The sequence below is a fragment of the Lutjanus erythropterus genome, chromosome 5, assembly GCF_056507025.1.
Source record: "Lutjanus erythropterus isolate fLutEry1 chromosome 5, fLutEry1.hap2, whole genome shotgun sequence".
Lineage (NCBI taxonomy): Eukaryota > Metazoa > Chordata > Actinopteri > Lutjaniformes > Lutjanidae > Lutjanus > Lutjanus erythropterus.
The window spans coordinates 18,536,118-18,559,345 of NC_139321.1; the positions used below are offsets into that span (position 1 = coordinate 18,536,118).

Below are 23,228 nucleotides of genomic sequence, written 5' to 3' on the forward strand. Positions count from 1 at the left end.
AAAACAGATGCCATCACAATTACTCAGAGCCCAGCGTGACACTCACAATGCTTTTGTCCAGCCACTAGACCAAACCTCAGAATCATTAAAAAAAAAATTAGATTATTAAAAATTATCAACAAGGTAAAGCAGAGTATCCTCATGTTTGTGAAATATTTTTGCATGAAAGATAATTAATGGTAATAAATATTCTGTCAGTTGGCCAGTTGACTAACTAACTAAAGTGGTCAGATATCTGTAGTGCAGTAAAGAGTATATCACTTTCCCTCTGAAATGTAGTGGAATAGATGTAGCAGCACAAAAAGAAAAGACCAAAATAAAATATAAGTACCTCAAATTCGTACTTAAAATTACAATACATGAGTAAATGTATTTAGTAACTGTATTTTCCATGACTGGATGCAGGGTTTAGAGAAAGTGAGTGTACCAAAGAGGGTCAATTACAGCAAATCTGAAAAGGTACTGGATGTTACAGACTGATTATACAGAACAGAATCTTTCCGTCCAGAAAATAAAATACATTAAAGGAAAATCCAGAGAGTTGGACACAGATATTGATCAGGAACATTATAACAAATGCAGTTAACATCAGCCGGCTTTACCACACAGGTCGCAGCAGTACTAAATCACCAACCCTGCCAAAATTAAAAAAAAAAAACTTTTTTCCTTCTTCTCCTTTTCCTGCTTCCAGAGATAATTAGTATATACTATTACACTGAAGCTAGTAAAGTCTGATTCAGTATGACAAATTGCATAACCAAACAGACCTGCAGTCTGAGTTACTGTGGCAGGAATTTGTTCTGTTTTATTTCCCTGTTAAAACCATTTGGGTTATGCAGAAAAACACAAACCACACTCCAGGCCCAGATCAGATTGAGAGGATGCACTTAAAATGTTTGTCATTTGCTAAAAGAGTCTGTGTTCGTTTGTAACAGCTGGTTGACTTCCTGGATGTCATTGATGATCCCATTCTGGGATACACAGCACCTGCCGTCATCACTGTCCTCCACACACACCTCGCTACCTGTGCTGTCGACTACAGGTACAGTATACACCTGAATAAACAGTCTGAAAATGACAGTATACATTGCACCCTTTTTTTCATGCTCATCTTATGTTTTTTTTCTGTTTTCCAGACCTCTGTATCTGCCACTGCGAGTGTTGTTCACAGCAGAGTCCTTCTCTCTGTCCAGTAATATCATTGTAGACACTGCCACCTTCCACCTCAGGTACAGTTGAAAAAAAAAAATCTCCCTTTAAATCACAATATTACATTTACTGGAAAATGAAATGTTACTCTCAGTTTGCGTCGCATCATAGAGTCTAAGATTTCTGTATAAGTTGTGTTTTTGTTGTGTCGTGGTCAGATTCATCCTGGATGACTCTGCCCTCTACCTCTCTGACAAATGTGAGACTGACACCGTGGACTTGAGAAGAGGTAAGACTCACGATACACACGTGTGCGCTGTGTAAACTCGCAGAATAGTCGTAGAGAATATGTTTTTGTGTCGTCTGCAGACAGTCTCTTTTAGTACTGGCTCTTACTGCTTACAGAGTGAGGCTGTTACTTAGGAGTGTTGCATTTGGTTATAACCCAAATGTTGCAAGAGACTTTCTTCATTCCCATTTATAGTGTTTCTGTGAGAAATTCAGCACTAAAAAGTATTAAGGAAGTCCAAGTTTTCAGTCTGTTCATGCAACATGTTTTGCCACAGACATAATAAATCCCTGATGAGTGAAAACAAGTGAAACGCGTACTTGCGAACCCTGAGACCTCAAAACTAGGAAGGATTTTTAAAATAAAGCAGGAGGTCTGGGGGTTTTCCCTATAAACCCTATTTTTTCATTTAATTTTTAGTTTCAGAGACTTTGTTCCCTGCATTCTGGTAACTTTTAAAGAACGGAAACAATGAACATACTGCAATAGCATGTTATGGTAAATACTTTTACTTTTGCTTAAGCTTTTTTCGACAACAGGTGAAAATAGTTGCAGAAACAGGCTGTGATAACAAAAAAAGGTGAAAAAGTGTGACAGTTTGTCATAAATCAGAAGAAAAATGGGAAAACGGTGACCCTGCGAGGAAGCCAGGGAAGGGCAAAGAAAAATTTGGGCAAAAAAATTCTCCCAACACTGCAGCTGCAGAAATGCACGGGGGACCAAATCATTTCTCAAACAGCCAAAAATGACTGGTGAAGGATAGAAGAATGTTTGTCAGCTGCAGTTACACACACACACACGCACACACGCACACAAACACACACACACACACACACACACACACACACGCACACAGACACACGCACACAGACACACGCACACACACACGCACACGCACGCACACACACACACACACACACACACACACACACACACACACACACACACACACACAGACACACGCACACAGACACACGCACACACACACACACACACACACGCACACAGACACACACACACACACACACACGCACACACACACACACACACTCCTTATTGTTGGAATAGCAAAACTAGTGTGGCTGACATCAGAGGTGTTATCAAGATAAAAATTGTAAAAGATATTTAATGTTTTCTGCTACTTTAATACTTGAAAAAGTATTTTGTATCTTCAAAAAGTAATTTTTCCACAAAAACAGGTGTTGCAAAAGGAGGTCATGGATGTCTTACATTCAGGCCAACACAGTAGTCTGTATCAGTCATGTAAACACAACTCAGTGTTGCAGTCCAATAAAAACATACACATGTCTCTTTGTGTCACACAGACTATGTGTGCGTTCTGGACATTGACCTGCTGGAGCTCGCCATCACCACATGGAAAGGCAGTGATACGGGCAAACTGGTGAGTGTTTACATACCTGTGATTCCTTCATATTCACTCAGCGGCCATGAAACGCCACAGCACAAAAATGACCGCCCCTGCCAGAGAAAAATGTGAGCGTTAACGAAACGTTGTAATTTAGTTCAATTTCCTTCAAAAACCACTAACGAGCATAGAGCCCGTGTTTATAAATATTTATTTTACTCTAAGTTTCACTGTAATAATGGCTTCAGACAGACTAGGATCACTTTTCAGATGGACATGGAACCAAAACAAACAAGGGGACAGTAAACATGTCATCCCTCAACAGTGATGCAGTCATCCTTTTAGCCAATCAGCAGCAAGGTGTACAACTGTGAGAAAGGTCAGTTTAAAGTCAGTTATGTAACGATGAGAAATGATATTTTGCAGGTCTGGCTGCATTTTCTAGCTTTTTCTTTGAGGCATTTTCTCTATCCGTTTACTGTTTACAGCGATGTAGTGTGTTTTTTTATAACCTTTTATTACCTGTTTTTTCATTTTATATATATTTGTTTTAATAGTTTTTTGTTGTTTGTTTTTGTTTAATCCTCCTTCCATCTATATTCTTGTTCGCCCTATGATGGATGTCTTCACACTTTCTTTTTATGTGGCTCTCATGGCCACAGATTCCTGGTTCTTTATTTCCTGTAATCACAAAACTTGAAATGACAAAACATAATGTTTATCCTTTCACTCAACAGACGGTAATAGATGGCTGATTAAGGCTTATTTCATTATTTGACAGTTGTGCCTTAGAGTAGCTGCACAAAGCTGTCACCAGTTTGTATGACTGTCTTCAGCTCCTGCTAATGGGGTTTGTTGGTGCTGAAGCAGCTTTTTGAGAATGATGAGTAGAAAAGTACTTTTACCACTGAGGATATAACAATATATCAATTATCGCAAAGACACAAATAAAAAATGTCTCAGTACTGCGTCGGACTGTGACAATACCTACTGTGATATTAAATAGTTAATTACTTTATTATTGTCATTTTATTAATAGGACTGCTACTGACTGCTGCATTGTTTTTGTTTTGTAATTAAACATGTCTAATTCAAGCATTCATTTCAAAAAGCAATTTGTGCCGATTTTATTGCACATGCTTAGATCATGGCTGGCTATTTTATTTTACTATGAAAAGAAAAGCAGAAGCACTTAAAAGGAATAATGAATTATATGAGCAAAAAATGCTATGAACATCAGATTTATTACTCAACTTTTTTTTTTATTTCAAGTTGTCATTTTTATTTGTTTTTTAATACTGCTATAAATATCTTGGATTTGGTGTTGGCACTTCCCTGGTTATCACCCTCGGGTTAGGAGAAAATCTTGTCAGTGTTTTCTACATTTCATGAGAGATGAAAAGACTGATCCAAAGTCCCTAAGTAGTAACAAATTCCTCAGGCGCTGTTACTAAAAGGTAGACATGTCATATCCACAGTATACTGTTTACTGTCTTCCCATCTCCTTTCATAATTCCATGTATTTCCTCTCTGTCACCAGCTTTATTCATTCTCCTCTTACTAATATAAATATCATGTGATCATGTCTTTGTTCACAGTCTCAGCCTCTCTTCGAGCTCCGCTGCTCCAACAATGTGGTCCACCTTCACACCTGTGCTGACTCCTGCGCTGCCCTGGTTAACATGCTGCAGTACCTGGTCTCGCAGGGTGACCTGCACCCCCCACCGCGACACGCCTCACCCACCGAAATCGCTGGCCAGAAATTGCCAGTAAGTACCACTGATTCACTTGTGAATTAAAATAACATACCGAAGAAAATAATATTTTTTGATATTGTATTTCTTACATAATAAATACAGAATTTTAAGTATGGTTCCATAAATATTGAAAAATGTTATAAAGATGATCAAAATGAAAATTGTCTAATGTCAGTGTAATATTCTGTCTTGTTAGCTGTCAGAAAGTCCTGCGTCTCTGCCACCCTGCCCTCCAGCTGAAACTGCTGAGATCAACCAGTACGACCTGGCTGATGCCTTAATTGACACAGAGAAGAGCCACAGAGAAGAGAGTTTAGATCCAGGTACTGCAGAGCTTCTCTCTCTCCCTTTTTTTTTTTTTTGCACATCTGAACATCCCAGCAGTTTCGTTTCAGTGAAATTCTGCAGTGAACCATGTTTCCTTGTGTAAAGGAGGGAGGATTGTGGGTCATTTTATTTAAATCGGTTTAGATAAGTGTTAAAAAGCTGTGGTGAAGCTTGACAGATACAGAGGTCTTAATGAGCTGAAATGACCTTTTAAGAAGGAAAAAACATGAAAGTCATCCCCTGCTTTCCTAGATTTTACCAACAAAACAACAAAATCTGATGCAAGAAAAAAGTTTTTAATATATATCTGCTATATGCACATGTGCTCACAAGGTTTTCAGTGTTTAAAGTACAAGCTTCTGTAGCTCACAAATCTTTGCGTGTTGTTGATTTCTTAAACATGACATTTGTCCAGGCTCACCCTCCATGCCGAGAGGCTCGCCTGTCTCCGTGTACCTGTTCCCTGGTGAAGCCTCGAAGCGCGGTCCCTCCATCCTGCAGGGTGAGGACTCTGAGGTTGACGGACTGGTTGCCACAGCAACAGAGGCCCAGGCAGACATGATGTCAGACGAAGGCTCCGAGGGCTCCACTGACAACGATGACTTTTGCATCTTGGAGGCTCCTGGCATGGGCATCCCTGTGAGTCCCTCGTCTTGATTTTACGGTCCTCTTTCTCTCTGTTAAGAATGTTATTGTTAATTCAAACTAAAATAATAACTGGATTGAAACGATATTGTGCACTTACAAAACTCACTAAAATAAAATACAGGAAATGTCTTTAGTTTTTGTGTTTGTCATTTAGATCAAATTTGTCAACATGACAAGTATGATGAGGCTTTGATGCATAATGTTTATTGAGACTGGGGTGCCTACATGACTTTGTGTTAATTGCCTGCATTAAGTGTTATGTTGTGATACCTATTCTGAACATAAATCTTACCTATGATGAATACTTTTAAACAAAAATAATTTGGCTGAAATGAGCAAACCCACTCTGGGATCTAACTGAACTGAAAACAAAATAGAAATAAAATGTATTGTAAAATGAAAAATACAGTTTGTCTGCTTGTTAGAAGTAATGTCTCTACTTACTCACAAAAACGTCCTCACATGGAATTTGTTGCAGCCGAAGGATGGGGAGCCTGTGGTGACGGTGCTGTCTCAGGGGCCCATCAGGGTGAAGGACAGTCACTTCTCCAGGCCTCGGGGCAGCTCAGACCTCCTCAGGGCCCCCAGTCGCTTCCCGGTGCCCCAGAGCAGGGTGGTGCTGCGGGAGATCTCTGTGGTTTGGCATCTCTACGGCGGCAAGGACTTTGGCGGCAAGCCCATGTCCATACATGCCCAGCACGCAAACAGGTGACACGCACACACACACAGAGAGACACACAGACACAGGCAGACAGGGCACACGTCAGTTCTCAAATCCCTAGAATTTACTTTCTCATACAGTACACACAATATACACATCAAGATAGTTGTTCTCCTGCACTCTCCTTTCCTTTGAGGATTGTTCTCACCAACTCCTTCTCTCTGCAGAGGTCGTTCAGTCCCTGCTGGTGTCCGTGGGTCCCCGTCCCGCTCTGTGACCTCCTCTCGTCCCCAGAACTCGTGGCGCTGGGCTGGAGGCAGCGGGCGTCAGCACACGCTGCTGATGGAGATCCAGCTCACCAAGGTATTTATACAGTGTGTGCATTCGCTGGATTGAGATGGAACTCAGACTAGAGGTGGTCGACAGTGGGTTCGTCCTAACTAGTACTCTGGCCATTTGGGACGATTACCTGACTGCTGTGCTGCTTGCAGCATTCTTGAGAACCACTCATCCGATCAACTTCACACTCAGCACTCCGTTTGCTCCGTTGGTTCTCGAGATATGTGAAGAACAGTCATACACATAGACAGAAAGAGGTTACTTCCTTCATAGTCAGATGATGCTGCAAATTTGGCATTATTTCTACACGTCCACCAAATGTGTTTGCAGAAGAAATGTTTCCTCTCAGCTGTACATTTTTGTTTTATATGACTGTTAAAGGAGTAGTTTGACACTTTAGGACATTCATTATTCACTTTCTTGCTGAAAAGATTAATACCACTCTCACAGGCAGATTTTATTACCTTTGGACAGAGCCAGGGTCGTCATTTCCTGCTGCTTCCAGTCTTTATGCTGAGCTAAACTAACCAGCTGCTGACTTGACATTCATATCATACAGATTCATGAGTGGCTTCGATTTTCTCATCTAACTCTTGGCAAAGAAACAAGTAAGGGTATTTCCCCAAATATCAAACTATTCCTTTAAATTCAACTTAAAACAGTTTTAAATTGTGAAGCAGTAAAGTTAAGTTTCAACTTCCCCAGAGAATGCAGCTTTACCAGTACTGAGAAACATGTAAACACCATCTTTTATCATCACCTTCCTCCCGTTCTGTCCTCCAGGTGTCCTTCCAGCATGAGTCCTACCCAGTGGCAGTAGCAGGGCAGGATGGGGAGGGGTCAGCGGCAGCGGGGGTCGGGGTTGGTCCTGGTGGCGAGCAGCCCCTCTCCAGGCAGGTGTTTATTGTCCAGGAGCTGGAAGTTCGAGACCGACTGGCCTCCTCACAGATCAACAAATTCCTCTACCTCTACACCAGCGAGAGCATGCCGCGCCGAGCCCACTCCAACATGGTGAGACCACAGACCGGTAGGGAAGAGGGACTGTCGATCCTGCCATGTATGATACTGATAGTGTGTTTTGTTTTTGTAGCTGACAGTGAAGGCCCTGCAGGTGTGTCCAGAGTCTGGCCTCGGTGGTCCCGAGTGCTGTCTGCGGGTCAGCCTGCTGCCTCTACGACTTAACATCGACCAGGTAACTCTGACACCTGAGATACTGACCTGAATACTCAGCAGATGATTTGACAATGACAATAATTGTTGCAGCCTGACTACAGTCCTCTGAGATGTAAACAACTCTGTTTTTTGCATATCAATGGGGAAATCAGACCTCAAAAATAAATATTCATAGCAGCACTAGTTCAGTTTCAAGTAGTTTACTTTACAAAGTGAGCCGTTGAACATAAAAGATGGGACATTAGCTGGTATCACTCATCCTGACAGGGATCAGTAGTTTTTGTCTGATAGTTCTGCACATTTAACCAGCCCTTTTTTTTCTGTCTCCCATCCAGGATGCTCTGTTTTTCCTGAAGGACTTTTTCAGTAATCTAGCTTCCTTTGTTAACCCTTACCTGCCTGTGGACCCTGCGACTGAGGGTGAGCTACTGATTTTTTTTTGAACACTTCTTTTTTGTATGACCAAAGAACAGATGAGGTCTGGGACATTACACCAGAATCAGTGAAAAGAACAGACAAAAAAGGTGCAGTTCATGATGCATTTAAAAGTCTGTATGATTGTAACAATCGCATTTTTCCCAGTATTTATCTCTCTTCTCCTTTTTGTAGTCGGAGTAAAAGTCATTTTCTCCATTGAAGTTAATTATGTTTATAAAAAGGCAGTGTTTGGAGGCTTCCTCTGGAGCCAGCATTCTATCATTGTTTTCTCACTTGCGCTGTGGCCATAAGTATCTTTAAAGAGCACGTGTTGCTTTTACTTGGACCTTTAGGAATATTTCATAAGTACAAAAAGGTAAAAGAGGAGTCAGATTTCAGGTCCAGAATCCTTGATTTTGCCCACTCTTTTCCAAAAAGCCTCAACATATGGGTAAAATATGTGTATGATATGCCCACACTCCCTCCAGCGGGATTGCTGAGACCCACTTAATTTTGATTTCTGACTTGGGGAAATAAAGAACGAAATCAGGTGTTTCCAGGAGAAATCTCTCCAAAACAAGAAGTTAGTGGAGATAAATGGGGTTTCCCATGCTCGAAGCCATGTCTCCTCTGATATAACTATGTTAGCTTCGTTTTCCCAACACTGCCTTATGAAATTGGTTGAATATTTACTCATTGAGGTAAGGCCCGTGTATAACTTGTCTATGAGGGCTTCAGTGATTTTTGAATTATGATAATGTTGTTTCTTCTTTGCTGCACTTTTCATTAATCATCTGTCATACTTAACAACGTCTATCATGTAGGTGCACTGTGATTTTTCTATAATTCTCCCCATTTTTTTTCAGTGAAGGCAGACCCCTCCCAGAAGGTGTCTGAGGAGGCTGAGTCAGCTGCTGGTCTGGGCCCTGACCTCACAGCTTCTGTTGAAACTACCTACAGTGAGCAGAGCTCGTCCTCTGCCGGCTCCACCTCCTCCTTGGACCAGCCGATCTACTTCCGGTATGATAACGCTGTTTCAATAGAAAGTCTGACTGTGCGTTTACAAACAAAAGGGAATAAAGTCTTGTGTGTTTCCAATAATAATAATGTTAATTGTGAGAATATTGAAGTTGTGAAAAAACACTGACATCTTGACTGTGATTGATAAAATAAATTAAAATGTTAAAATGGTCTCTCTTCCTCCTCTGCTGTTTTCAGGGAGTTTCGTTTCACCTCTGAAGTGCCTATCTGGCTGGACTATCATGGCAAGCATGTCGTCATCGAACAGGTGAGAGGTCACTTAAACAGCTCGACTGTCAGTCAGCCTGACCAAAATCTTATAATAAATAAATCTGAATGATTTCTGTGTATTTGATCAAGAACTGTGCAGACTGATTGTATTTTCACACTCCTGTCCTGCTGTTTGTCTCACAGGGAACGTTTGCAGGGATCCTGATCGGTCTGGCCCAGTTAAACTGTTCTGAGTTGAAGCTAAAGAGGCTCTGCTGCAGACATGGGTACAAATACAAAAACCTTCATATCAATGGACTTCATACATTTCTGTCATCTGAAAAAGTCCCAAATCTGAGCAGTGGTTTGTGTCTTCTTAAAACTAGATTAAGATGTATGACTGGCAAATCAGTAAAGTGTTTAGTTCTAAGTTTCTGTTTTTCTGCAACGCTTTCTAGTCTCCTCGGTGTGGACAAAGTGATCCAGTACGCTGTCACAGAGTGGCTGACAGACATCAGGAAGAATCAGCTGCCGGGCATTCTGGGAGGTGTTGGCCCCATGCACTCAGTTGTCCAGCTGTGTGAGTTCATACTTCTTGTCTCTGCTCCAAACACACTGTTGTGCACACTGTCATCTTAACATTAAAGTTGGTCCGATACCATTACCAGTATTGGAAAATATGTCAGATGTTGCCTAAAATGCAGGATCGGGTATCAGTGAGTATGTGAATCTATCGACCAATCTGATACCACGTAATTTGTTAGCCCAGAAACACCAAATGACTCTTTACGGAGTGGATCTACTTACCCGTTCTTTATCCTGTTGTTTCTTGGTTCATTTTCTTCTTCTTTCTTTCCATCTTCATGTGTTTCTCCAGTCCATGGAGTGAGAGATCTATTTTGGTTGCCCATTGAGCAGTACAGGAAAGATGGGCGCATTATTCGAGGTCTCCAGAGGGGGGCGGCATCCTTCGGCACCTCCACGGCATCAGCTGCTCTGGAGCTCAGCAACAGGCTGGTTCAGGCCATACAGGTACTCCGTCTATGCAGGACTTTCAGAACAGGTCATAACTGTGAGTTAAAGTTAAACAAGAGCTAAATTTGGACCGTTTGCACTGCTAGATATTAAATTATTGAAATTTTCATGCTTGTGTGACTCCATTGTTGATGTTTATCTGCTTCTCTTACAGGCCACAGCTGAGACAGTGTACGACATCCTTTCTCCAACTCCCCCCCTGAACCGCTTCGCCATCACAGAGGGCCGGGCCCCCTCCAGCCGGCCCCGCAGAGCTGCTCAGCCCGCAGACCTCCGAGAAGGCGTGGCCAAGGCGTACGACACTGTCAGAGAAGTGCGTCCCCAAACTTACCCCCCCTCAAAACTGATTATAGACCCTTCATCTTGCTACTAGTAACTGTACTCTTGGTTTTCTTGTAGCAATCTACTTGTATGAGAAACCAGTTTACATAATCACTGTTACGGTTGAGAGAAACTAGATTTCCACAGCTAGATTTCTCCTGAAGAAGAAAGGTTCATTGTTGCCATTTGAAACAACATCTAAACCTGAAGATTGTTCTGCTGTGACAGCAGTGCAGAAGGTTGAACTGAGAGATCATAATATGCAGTGATGCAGCAGTGAATGTGCTTCTCTATTTACAAATTCCGAATTTACAATGACAAAATATATTAAGAGGACATCCAGAACAATAAAAGAAAATTTAACACTAAATAGAATACAAGCAACACACAACAAAAAGGCTGTCAGACAGTTTACAGGAAGACAATCTCTCAAAAGCTATTGTTAATTTATTAATAGACAATTCTTGTATATCCTGATTTCTTTCAGTTGCCTGGTTTCATGTGTGCATGTACACACAAACTAAAACACTGAATATTTTCACTCTTTGCTCTCCAGGGAGTGATTGACACAGCTCAGACCTTGTGCGATGTAGCATCCCGTGGCCACGAACAGAAGGGTCTGCCCGGTGCTGTGGGCGGCGTCCTACGGCAGATCCCGCCCACCGTGGTCCGACCTTTAATAGTGGCCTCTGAAGCCACCTCCAATCTGCTCGGTGGCATGCGGAACCAGATCAAACCAGACGCCCGGAAGGAGGATTTCCTGAAGTGGCGCACGGAGGAAGGCCAAGAATGATGACGGCTTCTTTTGTGTGTCTATGTGAGATAGAGAACGTGTGTGTGAGTGTACGTGTGTGTGTGTGAGATCATGATTTGGAAAAGTCTCAGCTAAGGGAGCGAATGTGTATTTGCATGTGTGTACGGACTAATGAGAGTCGTGTGTGTGCTCCAATGCAAAAAAAAAAAAACAAAGCAACGACTAACGACTACTGCAGTTACTGACACCCAGTGTTTTATGTGGCACCGTCACACCTGGACTTGAACCAGATCTATTCATTCTGTTCCCGTGCTCTCCTCGTATATCCTCCCCTCCGTGACACACTAGTCTGCAGATTCTTCTCACTGTCTGTGCAAACATATCAACATTACTCTCAGCTGGCTTCATTTTCAGTCCAACAAAGGGCAGGTAGGATTATAACTCTCAAGGTTTCCTTGTTCATAGACACAGATTGTGATTGTGGGCACTTCATGTACTCTGAACAGAGCTGCTTCCAACTGTTTGTACTCTTAATTTGAATGATGATGCTGTTTGCAGCTGGTGATCAGTAAGAATAGTGTATTGAGTACAGAGTATTGATTTCATACACATTTACACCTGCTTCCAGGGTGGATGGGAAAAAAGTAAAGTGTAAAGCAGCCATTCTTGACCACTGAGCTGTGGCCCTCTGGTGGGCCTCAGTGCGCCATCTAGTGGGCTGCAGAGGAAGCTATACTGCCAAAGACAGACTAAAATCACAATTTATTACTGATGCCTCCATATGACCTACATAAGTTGACAAGACCACCCACAAGAAGATTGGATATGCCTATATAGCTGTTCGCCACCAGGTCAGATCTTGAAATCAGTTAAAGCAAGCCTGCGTTTACATTTTCCCAGGCAGAGTTACTGTGAGTAGTAGTTAGGAGATGATTTTCATTTAAATAATTTTATTTTTGACATTGTATTTTGTGGATATGATGGTGGAAAAACTACCAGTTTTGTCCACAGTGGGCTCCAAAATCAACACAATCTGAAATTCCCTTGTAGTAGCTTTAAAGAACAACTTAATTGTGAAACCAGTGTGCTTCAGCTTTTGAACTTTTGAAATCAGTGAACTCGTGAGAAATCCCTACTCTGTTTGTATCCTTAGTCACTGATCACAAACTGCGAAAATCATCACCAGAAAGAGGTTCCAGCTGATTTATTAAGATATGAGTTTTTTGGGTGCAGTATGTGACAAATCATTTTGGTCTCCTTGTTGTTCAGTGATGCTCATAGTGGAGACAGGGAGAATATTTCAATGAAGTGTCCTTTGCTAACACCCTCCAGATGTTTGCAGATGGTTTTCACCTCCACTTCACAACATATGATGTCATTAGCTCCGCTTTTGCCCCACTATGCACCTGCGTCTCTCAGTGCTGTTATTTGTGCCATAAACCTCGCAGAGTGCCCTTTTAAACTAGTTTGTGTTGCCTTGCCTCAATCCTGCACCCTCCCTACTACACATACTGGCTCTTATTGATACACACCTGACTGAGAACATGTTTCCTGACTGAACGGAGACACCGGATCACACAAAGCCTCTTAACTCTGTAGCACATTGTCATGTTGGACTCTTCTGTCTGCAGCTCATTTGTGCTTCTGTTTCAATGAAGAGTTTAAGACTGGGATCTGAATTAACCTGCTCTGTCTTCAGAATCGCTTTGCCCACTTCTTTAGTTGCCTTCCTGCATTTTTTAATGTTTCTTTATTTGTTTTGTTTTTTTAAATTTCGTTAAAACATAAGTATTGTCATACTCGTTTTCAAGATAAGAGTTGAGAGGATGTGAATCTGGTGACAGTGGAGGATAGAAAAATTGGGGGGGTTGTGATTTAAAAAAAAAGTTTTACATTTTTATCTTTTTTTTGTTCGTTTAATATAAGTGTAAGGGATATGTGTCCCTTTCTCTGTATGTGAGTGTGTGTAAGAATGAGAGAGTGTGTGTTTGTGTGCGCGCATGATGCATGTCTGTGAGGATGACAGGTTGATGCTTGTTACACCTCTTGTGTGTAATTACTATTTACTATATCATAAACTGTATGAATGACCTGTATAATACAAAGACAAGGACTATACAAAATTAATACAAAAAATAAAAAAATTTGAGTATAAAAACTGAACACCATCTTTGTCTGACATGTTTTTGCTGCTGTTTTGTTATAGTTAGTGGTTGAATGTAACTAAGTACACTAAGTATTGTAGTTAAATACAGTTTTGTGCCTCTTGAGCTTTCCATATTATGTTACTGTAGACTTTTGTTTAAGAGCTGTTGTTGCTAGTTATTTTGCAGAAAATTTAGATTTCAGATACAAAACATGATTGACTGAGATATGATTCGCTTCAGATAAAAATAACAAAAATGATATGTAATAGTTAAAAGCTACAACATTAATTACTGCTTCCATGTTAATGCATCAGTAACATAATCCAGTTATATGATATTTTTTAACCGTTGGGCCAGTCGTCCTGCAAATCAGTCAGCATCATCTAAAGACTTTGCTGATTTGAATTTATAAAAGGTATTTTCGTTTGTCAGTCTGTTTGGATTTTATGCACCATACAAAATTTTAAAATCAAAATGGCTCATTGTCAAAAATCTGTAATAACTCATGAATGCAGTGAGATATGAAAGTGAAAATTGAGATGGGTGTTCAGGAGTCTTCACTAAGCTCACAAATTATTATTATTATTATTATTATTATTATTATTATTATTATTATTACGTTTTTTTCGTTTTTTGTTTATTTTATTATTAAATTAAATAAATACCTATAAACTGAGGAACCAACGGTAGTGGGACTAAAAAAAAAGTGTGCTTCGGGGAACTGTTTTTGCGACGCAACAAAGGCACTTCCGGTCCACATGTGATCGCTACAGCGTGATATACATACACGTAGATGACAGACTGTTTACTATCTGTGTACGTTTGCCATTAATATACGTTTGAACCAGTGAGACTTCGCAGTAAAGATGAAGCTGCTGACGCACAACATGTTGACGTCTCACGTGAAGGGAGTCACTAAAGGATACCCGCTGCTCATCAAGGTAAACTGATGTTAGCAACGTGGCTAACTGCTAACAGCATTAAAACAACAGTCAGTCTGGATGTTTTTTGTTGTGTGCCTCACTGAAATGAAAGGACTTTCAAACGCTTGGTTACTTTGTTTAGGTCAGAGTGTCTGTCCGATCTTTTTAAAGCTAAATTAATGGTTTTTCAGACTACATTCAGTCACCCGGCGTTACCTTTACAATTTGACTTGTTAGTATTGAACATGTGATAGTTGTTTATTTGGAGAGTTTAGCAAGCTAGCAGCAGGAAAGACACTTGACTTACTCTCTTCAGTCTACAGGTGTATGTCTCGACATATATATATATATATTTTCCTCATCATGTGCTATTTGCCACACAGAAATATATTTTCAATCATTATCATCTCCATATACTCAGTATGAAGGATATGAATTAAGCATCTGTGGTCAAAGTCACACCCGCTATTTGCTACCAAATGCAATATTTTACTTCTCTGCCATTTGCTTTTGACTTCTTGTCGTCTTCGTTCGTTTTTTTCGAGGCAGTTTGCATCCAAAATGTTGCATTACCACCTACTATTGACTGAAAAGCACTAAATTCTCCTATCTTATCTTTTTTTCCCTTAAAATAAAAAGAAAAATTTCTTCACCCTCATCCCACTCTCTAATAAACAAGCCTGTTCAATCTCGGCCTGAAAGCCTCTCAACAGTTCCTGCTCTTCCTGTCCAGTAATTTCCTGGACATCCCAAAACTTTCTCACAGCATCAACAGTTATTTCTTTTCTCCTTGATTTCCTTCCCACCTCAGCAGCACAGTTAATCTTCATGGCCAGAAATGCTAAGAATTTAATCCTGTCCTTACAAAAAAACAGTTCTCATCATGCTCCTTACATCCAGCTGACACTGGGTGAGCGGCGGGGTTCAGCCTGGACAAGTCGCCAGTTCATCGCAGGGCTGACACATAGACAGACAACCACTCACACTCACATCTACGGGCAATTTAGAGTCACCAATTAACCTGGCATGCATGTCTTTGGACTGTGGGAGGAGGCCAGAGAACCCGGAGAGAACCCACGCAGACACGGGGAAAACATGCAAACTCCGCACAGTAAGGCCCCGCCCCGGCAAGCCGGGGGATCGAACTCAGGACCCTCTTGCTGTGAGGCGGCAGTGCTAACCGTGCCGCCCCCTGATTGGTTTCTCCTTTGCTTTTTGATTCTTTTCTCCTACCCTGACTGATGAAACATGGGTTCTTTTCCACAGTTTTCCAGGAATAGTTTTTCTGGCAGGAAATCTGATTCAACAAAACGCAGAGAACAGAACACTTGGTTACAACCTAACTGATATTTTCAAAGCCTTCTTCGTTTGTGTCTTTGACACACATCTGACAATGATTAACCCACTTCTTTAGACATGTACTGGATTGACTTTGCCAAGTTTAATCCAACTCGCTACTTAATGTTTGTCCAAATCTGGTCTCGCTCACAGTCTTATTCCTGCCAAGTGGATTTCTCTTTGGTTATCGTTGTCATTTCTTTTCAGCTTTTTCTTCCTTGATTTCTTCCCACTGTTGCTTTCAAACTCGTTGACCTTCATCTTCCTCCTTCTGCTTTCCTCCCATAGTAGAATAAGAAAACTTGTCCATGGCGTATACAATACATTTTTACTTAGGTGCAAATTAGACGTATGTGACACCATACTGCACTGCACTTCCAGTAAGGAAAAAAAATAATGTGTGAAGAATCTGAATTCACTGGTCGCTAGAGCAACCTGTTTTGTGTTTTTTTTAATACTGTATTGAGGTACAATGGAACAGTTGTCAGAGAAAGTGATTTTGAACACAGCTATCTGTTGGAAAAGACAGTTGTTTAATGACCCTGAATGTCCACACTTGTTTGTTTTTTTTCAGGCGACTGAGGTGAAGATGAACGAGGTGGAGTTCAACCCTCAGTTTGTCAGCCGAATGATCCCTAAACTGGAGTGGAGCGCTCTGATCCAGGCTGCAGAGGAGGTGAGTCAGACTGCACCAGGGACTCTTAGACGAAATCACATTAGCATGAGTCCCGATCCAATTTTTGAGCACTCCAGGGAGACGTGGATAAAAGCTTACAATCTGTCACGTGTCTCAACATAATCAAGGACAGTCTTCAATTTGGAAAAAGCCATTAGTTCAATCAAGGTAAAAACTACCCTGAAGGACTCACGGTTGAATGCCGAATGACAGGAAACTTAGTAATTTGCTTTATTCGGAGAGGCAGGTCAAAAGTTTGGGCTTTCGCTGTCAGGCTTTATCAGCACTTCATTGATTGTACTTCAGTCTCCAGCATTTGAAGAGAGATTTTTATAATGAAAATGTGCTGTGTTGTATCTATGTGGTATTTTGTGTATATTTTATACTCCTTTATATTGTTTCATTAGTTTATTGGTTTGTTGTATTTTGCTTGGATGAGCTACAACATGTGCCCAGATTTCTGTTCGTTTTCTTACTTTCTCGTCATTCATTCACTGTGATTTGTCCTCCTGTGTTGGAGTGCTTTTTATCTGTTGTAATCTTGGAAGGCTTACAAAACTTGCACTGCAAAAAATGTACACATCCCACTTTATAATCCTTTATAGGACCAGACTGGGTGTATCAACAGCAGTGGTTTCAGATCAAACAATGACTTGCAGAATGTGTTCTCCTTTGACTGTACGCTCCCTGTTGTACGGTATTCCATTGCAGTTGTGTTGACTATTGTGTTATTGTTTTGTTTTTTTTACTGTCTTTTCCTTCTAGTGGGTGGAGAACATGTCATTTCCTCTTCTTCCATCCAGTAACACCCACTTAAAAATTGACAGCTGCCCAGTTTGAACACTTGTTACTGTCTCTTATGCTTCAATAGTTGGGTCAACGGCAAGACCTGCCAGGTGAGCTGGTGCCAGATTATGAGAAAGACGAGGAGTTCCTGAAGAAAGTGCACAGAGTGCTGTTGGAGGTGAGGAGCCCACAGTCTTTCCTGTTGGCACTGGTCTGTGTTTTTTGTTTGTAATGGTACCTTTACTAGGGTATGTAGTTGTATTTTTACTGTTACTCTAATATTCTTATATTATCCGAACAATGTTTTGGTCTAAAACGTCTGGGAAAGAAAGTTAAAAATGCCCGTCATATTCTCTGAGAGGATTTGGTGGCATCATCAGAAGTCTTGATTTGTCAAAAACCCAATTATTTAGAGTGAGGGTGAAAAAATAAATCCTCATATTGGAGAAGCTGGAGCCAGAGAACGTTTGGCATTTTTACTTAAATGATGTAAACCATCCTGGATCCCATGTGGCCAATCACAACCATTTATCTAATATGCAATGACTGCACAGACTAAACCCCATTGTATGGACATTATATGGACAGTTTTTTTTTGTAAACAACCAAGATGGCTGCTGCTGATGTGGAACTGTGTCTGTTGAATTCACTGTCACATCAGTATTAAACAAACTGGATATTGAATTTCACTTAATTTGGATTGGGATTTTGGTCTGCACCTGCTGGTAACGTCCCTTGGAAACATTAAAAGAACTGAGAGGTTTCAGACTGATTTCTGAGTAACTGTTGCAAATAAAATGTTTTCCCATGGTTAAAAAGGTCTCATTTTGGGGTACATATTCAAATTTGCAAGTGTTCTCAGCTTAAATTCTAAATTTTCCGTCAAACCAACACATTATTACAAGCCTTAAACCATCTTACAGCAGGAAGCGTTGGTGATTTTCAGGTTTAGCCACCTCTCCATTCTTGATATTATTTACCACGTGGGCCCCAGCCGTGTTTCCTGTTCTTGTTTCACTTAACACAGTGAATCATGATGATAATTATGGGATATCTTTGTGCAGAACAGTTAAGTACACCTTTTGGTTAAAACTATAGCTTACAGTATTCACTCTCACACAGTAACATAGAAAGATACGGTATGAACTTGGCATCCTGTTTCTATTACTGGCAACAGCAATTAGCAGCAAAGCTTTCATGTGGTCGTTTCCGGCACAGTGTCTTGTTTTTCGTAAACTGCAACATTTCCATTCAGTTTATTTGTAGAGATCAAACACAGGAACTAAAATACTCTAGTTTTAGACCTTACTCTAACCCCAATATGTTTGCTGCGTGGCCAAAAGCATGTTCACTCCCAAACATTACACACATGTTGAGGACGTCCTTCCCAAACCGTTGGTGTTAATTGTAAATGTGTAGCTATGACAAATTGCTCTGGACTTTCCACCAGATTTTGGTGCAGGGATTTTCTCCCATTCAGCCACGAGAGCTCTAATGAGGTTGTGCTGATGTTGCCTGGTTCACAGTCGGTGTTCCAGTTCATCTCAAAAGTGTTTTAATGGTGTTGATATCAGGTCAAGTTCTTCTCCAGCAAACGCGAAATGGTTTCTTTAAGGACCTGGCTTTGTGCACAGAGGGCATTGTCATGTTCTGGGCTGTAGCCAAGATTTTAGAAATACTGAGATCATGAGTTGTTGGGGCGTTCAGGGGCGTGATAATAATCACTCAACACATGCAAACATGTTTGAACATATAATATCTGATGTAGTCTTTCATCACCATGAATCTTGCACAAGGGCGACTTTTGGAGTTAGTTAGTTTTGGAGTAACAAACAGCATGACTGTAGTAAGAAGGCTGATTGTTAAAAGCTGTTGCTGTGTATTAGCCCGCTTCCCAGAAATTTCCATACTGAATACTTCTGACACTTAAAATGTCAGAGCAGAAACTCTTAAGTCTACATAAAGGGAAAAGGGAGTTCTTCTAAACACATTATATATTTTAGAAAGTAGTTGTCAAAAGACCTGAAAAAAGAGCGCAGTGTGAAATTAGACCGGTAGACTGTTGTTCATGAAAGTTTCCCCTTATCAGAGGAAAATCACAGAATTGTAATTTCGAGCTGTTCAAAGACGTGATCCAAGGCTTGGCAAGAGCTCGCTGGTGACTCACTGACGCCGGGACGGTTATCAAGCAGGCTTAATATCTGGTCATGTCCGGGGCAACTAAAGAAGCAAGGCAAGACACAGCACAGAGGCTATGAGCTGCCGACACAGGCTGAGAGAGGAGTGGACAGGAAGAGACAGAGGAGGGAGGAGATGGAAGAGCAACAGAGCAGCAGACAGTAAAACCCAAATAGAGAACTACTACAATTTTTATTCATGTTTATATCTAAAAATGAGCAAACAGTAATTATAAAGCCACGGTGGCTATAAAGTAGTTAAAACAAGCTTTACCTACAGCAGAGCTGACAACACATTCTGCACACTGATGCTTCAGTTTTAATAATCTACTGTCACTTCTAGTTTTCGTGACAACACAGTTTAAGGGTTTCTTTCATATGCAACTAGAAGCGATGGTGCGATGCTAAAAAATAACTTTTTTTCAAGAGGAGAGGAGGAGGATGAACTAATTTTATATTATTTTGCACTACGGACACTTTGTATCAAGGTTAAATTATGATTATGAGTAAACGTATAAATGGAGAGGAAAGGGGCTCCATCTTCACTGTAAAACTTAATTGGTTGCCAGGAGTACTTCATATCCAGGTCATATAAATGTGGTACTCGAACACCACAGTAACAGGCTGCACACTAATGCTTCGGTATTAATAATAACCGTCACTTTTAGTGTGTTTTTGTGACAAAACCGTTTGGAGAGCAGACAGGGAAAATCCTTGGGTAGAAGATCTAGTAGTTAGTGACCTCTTGTCTCAGATCAGTCATGTAGTGTGAACAGCACAGTGATCTGACAACTTAAAAACTCTCGTTGTGTGGCCCAGGCATTAAGAAACATGGATAAAGTTCTCAGCAAGATTCAGGTCGTGGCCTCACGCAGATTTCATGAAATGCTGAAAGGTGCTGGTGGATACTGATGACCTACTTAAATTAAAGATCAGTACATTTATGTTTGGAGCATGGGGAAGGATGAAGAAGAATGAAGCACAGACTGAAGTGAGGTTAAGATAATTACCGCAAAAAATAAGCTGTTCAGTTAGATACTTACAAAAGTGGCTACAGGTAACTTTCATATTATGTTGGTTTTGAAAACCCTTGTGGACAGAAGCAGCAGTGTTTCCACCCTCATAACCAAAAAATGTCAAAAATAAAATTGTCCACAGAAAAATCTCCTCCTGCTTCTTTTTAACATGCTAACCTACTACTCACTCTTGCTTTGCCTGGGAAAAATGTAAACATGGGCTCATTTAATCTGATTTAATGGAGAATCTGTCCTAGCGACAGGTAATAAGAACAACTTACTGGATAGCTGCTCTTCTTGCTGATGGTCTCGTTTGTTTATGTAGATCATATAGAGGCGTCATTACTGAATTGAGACCATTTCATAACAACTAAAACCCTCCCTGTAGTAGCTTAAATCTGAATCTGCTGACTCATATCTTTTTTTCATGGTCCGGTAGCAAATGCTCTATTGTCCTGTATTGGGCCACGGCCCAGAGTTTGGGAACCGCTGGTCTAAAATGTTGTATGTTGTAACATCAAATGTAATTTAAGAGGCTGAGCCCAAACCAAACCCAAACCAAAAGCATTGCAGCCAGTGTCCATATACCTTTGTCCATATGGTGAATTTTGCTCTATGGTGACATCTAGTGGTGCCTCACACCTGCTGTCTGCTCTGTGGTGTGTGTGTGTGTGTGTGTGTGTGTGTGTGTGTGTGTGTGTGTGTTGCAGGTGGAGGTGATAGAGGGCTGTCTGCAGTGTCCTGAGTCGGGACGAGAGTTCCCGATCTCCAGAGGAATCCCCAACATGCTGCTGAACGAAGACGAGGTGTAGACGGCACCAAACACAACCTCACCCCCCACAACGCTGTCACTCAGAGGGGTTTGTGGGTATTCAGAGAGAGAGAAGAGAGACTCTGATTTAAATTAGTGGCATGAGAAAACTGGCCGCGCTGTTTGGTTGCTTGTAGTTATGATACTGAGGCGGCTGATGGAGGAAAAAAGATGAAAATGTTCCCCGAGAGTAACCCCCAGTGGTTTTATCTGTATTTATTTTTGTAACTGTTTGGGCTCTTTCTTTTTCTTTTTCAATAAAACGGTCCTGATTTCCATGACAGCCAAAATTGTTTTAGGGTTTTTGTGGAAAATATGGATTCATTTTTATTACAGACATGCTAAAATATAAACCCTGAGGCTCCATGAGTGAGCGGCAGGCTCTGAACCCCATCTCGCCCTCTCTCAGGGTTTAAGAAAGTGCTGAGGGCCAGATGACGTGGCAGTGGCTTGTCTATATTTGGCTTTGAGGAAAAGAAGCAGAAAAAAAGAGCAGGCAGGCTAGAAGTTGTTTTTGAGGAAGTCTCCTTTTTTTTCTCTCTTATTCAACACATTGCAGCACACACACGCACGCATGACACCCCACCTGTGCGGGCTGTTGTGATCTGAGATACTCCATAGTGTGTCTGATCGTTTTAAGAAAAGTTTGAGGTCCAAAAAGACAAATTGAGCGTCTTTCCATTTGCTTCTGTCTGTCCGAGATGGTGCAGCAGCAGCAGCAGCAGCAGTCAAGTTGGAACAGGAGCGTGTTTGTTCGCAGACGGCGTTATCATTTTTAGAAACCTTGCCAGGATAGACGATGAAGAGGGGGGTGTTTGCCCTGACCAGAAGCCTTGAGGCAGCCTGAGTCTCTCCTACCTTTCCCTTCTACTTACAGCAATTACAGGCCTGCACCCGCAACTATAATAACGGTATAATGGGATGGCAGCAGAGCAGCAATAAAAGCCACCCCTGACAGATTAACAGTCCTCTCCAAGTCCTGAGCTGTAATTAACAATGAGAGCGAAGAGGAACAGAGAGGAAAGAAACGGGCCCAGAATGAAAGCTACAAAAGATAAAGATAAAAAGGGATGGGCAGCGGAGTCATTTAATGAAATTAGGATCAGCCTTGAGATATTGGCATGAAAGAGGCTTAAGCTGAAAATTATTCTGAAATCCTTACTAAAGCTGCGTACTGAAAGCATCAGAAAGAACCAGTACATCTTATTTCCCCATATTCCATTAAATTATTTTGATTTGTGAAGATTTAGTTCAGCGTTTTGGGAAATAAGCTCCTGGGTTTTCTGGCGCGGATTGCTACCGCTCTCGTCTGTTAGCTTAGCTTAGCAGAAAGACTAGGAGTGGGGAAACTGCTTGCCTGGCTCTGGCCAAAGGTAGGAACATCCACCTACCAGCACCTGTAAAGATCAGTAATTAACACGTTGTACCTCATTTGTGTAAATCATACCAAAAACCAAAGTGTAAAAACAACAATTTGCTGTTTTATGCACAGATCTGCGCTGGACTGTTTATTGGCCGGGACCAGTAACTTTCTGGAGTCTGAACTGGTGCCCTGGCTAGTAGCCCAGATATTGTCTGGAGCACAACTCCCCTGAAATGGATAGTCTGGCTTTTTTGAAGTGGGGCTGTATGAGGTACTTACCCATAGTCAGCCTATTACCTATTGTAGATGGCAGTTAGCGTGCCTCCAGTTTGGAGAAGCAGTGGGCGTATCAGCATGGAAGCTTAGCAATGTACTGCTGTGGACAGGGTGAGCAGGAAAATGTATTTTAACCCCTTACAAAGGTCCACCTAAAAAAAAATAATAATAATAATTTCAGTGTATGTGTACACTATATTTAGAATATTTTCACTGCTTTCCCTTGATGTCAGACTGCTGTTATATGAG

The 23,228-nt window shown here is 41.2% G+C and overlaps 2 protein-coding genes across 2 annotated transcripts in view; both read left to right on the forward strand.

Moving 5' to 3' along the window:
• Positions 1-11,681, forward strand: part of atg2a (autophagy related 2A) — a 31,350-nt gene extending 19,669 nt beyond the window's left edge. Inside the window, exons 24-42 of the mRNA XM_084719007.1 lie at positions 936-1,042; positions 1,137-1,229; positions 1,368-1,438; positions 2,764-2,840; positions 4,403-4,573; positions 4,758-4,884; positions 5,304-5,527; positions 6,015-6,244; positions 6,425-6,560; positions 7,320-7,547; positions 7,627-7,728; positions 8,045-8,129; positions 8,993-9,146; positions 9,345-9,414; positions 9,561-9,643; positions 9,815-9,936; positions 10,234-10,388; positions 10,546-10,704; positions 11,269-11,681. Coding sequence (XP_084575133.1) covers positions 936-1,042; positions 1,137-1,229; positions 1,368-1,438; positions 2,764-2,840; positions 4,403-4,573; positions 4,758-4,884; positions 5,304-5,527; positions 6,015-6,244; positions 6,425-6,560; positions 7,320-7,547; positions 7,627-7,728; positions 8,045-8,129; positions 8,993-9,146; positions 9,345-9,414; positions 9,561-9,643; positions 9,815-9,936; positions 10,234-10,388; positions 10,546-10,704; positions 11,269-11,505 — 2,631 coding nt within the window. The 3' untranslated portion in view covers positions 11,506-11,681. The remainder of the gene's footprint in view (positions 1-935; positions 1,043-1,136; positions 1,230-1,367; positions 1,439-2,763; positions 2,841-4,402; positions 4,574-4,757; positions 4,885-5,303; positions 5,528-6,014; positions 6,245-6,424; positions 6,561-7,319; positions 7,548-7,626; positions 7,729-8,044; positions 8,130-8,992; positions 9,147-9,344; positions 9,415-9,560; positions 9,644-9,814; positions 9,937-10,233; positions 10,389-10,545; positions 10,705-11,268) is intronic.
• A 2,667-nt stretch (positions 11,682-14,348) lies between these two features.
• On the forward strand, positions 14,349-21,630 carry trmt112 (tRNA methyltransferase activator subunit 11-2). Its single transcript, XM_084719008.1, has 4 exons — positions 14,349-14,554; positions 16,449-16,550; positions 17,422-17,514; positions 21,240-21,630. The coding sequence occupies exons 1-4, from the start codon at positions 14,480-14,482 to the stop codon at positions 21,339-21,341; spliced, it is 372 nt and encodes a 123-aa protein (XP_084575134.1). The 5' UTR covers positions 14,349-14,479; the 3' UTR covers positions 21,342-21,630.
• Positions 21,631-23,228: the final 1,598 nt, after the last annotated feature.

What these genes read in the sequence shown, in the direction of transcription:
- trmt112 (XM_084719008.1), top strand. Translation starts at nt 14,480, where the DNA reads ATGAAGCTGCTGACGCACAACATGTTGACGTCTCACGTGAAGGGAGTC. An exon ending in GATACCCGCTGCTCATCAAG is followed by an intron (nt 14,555 to 16,448) that starts GTAAACTGATGT and finishes GTTTTTTTTCAG; the next exon opens with GCGACTGAGGTGAAGATGAA. An exon ending in TGCACAGAGTGCTGTTGGAG is followed by an intron (nt 17,515 to 21,239) that starts GTGAGGAGCCCA and finishes TGTGTGTTGCAG; the next exon opens with GTGGAGGTGATAGAGGGCTG.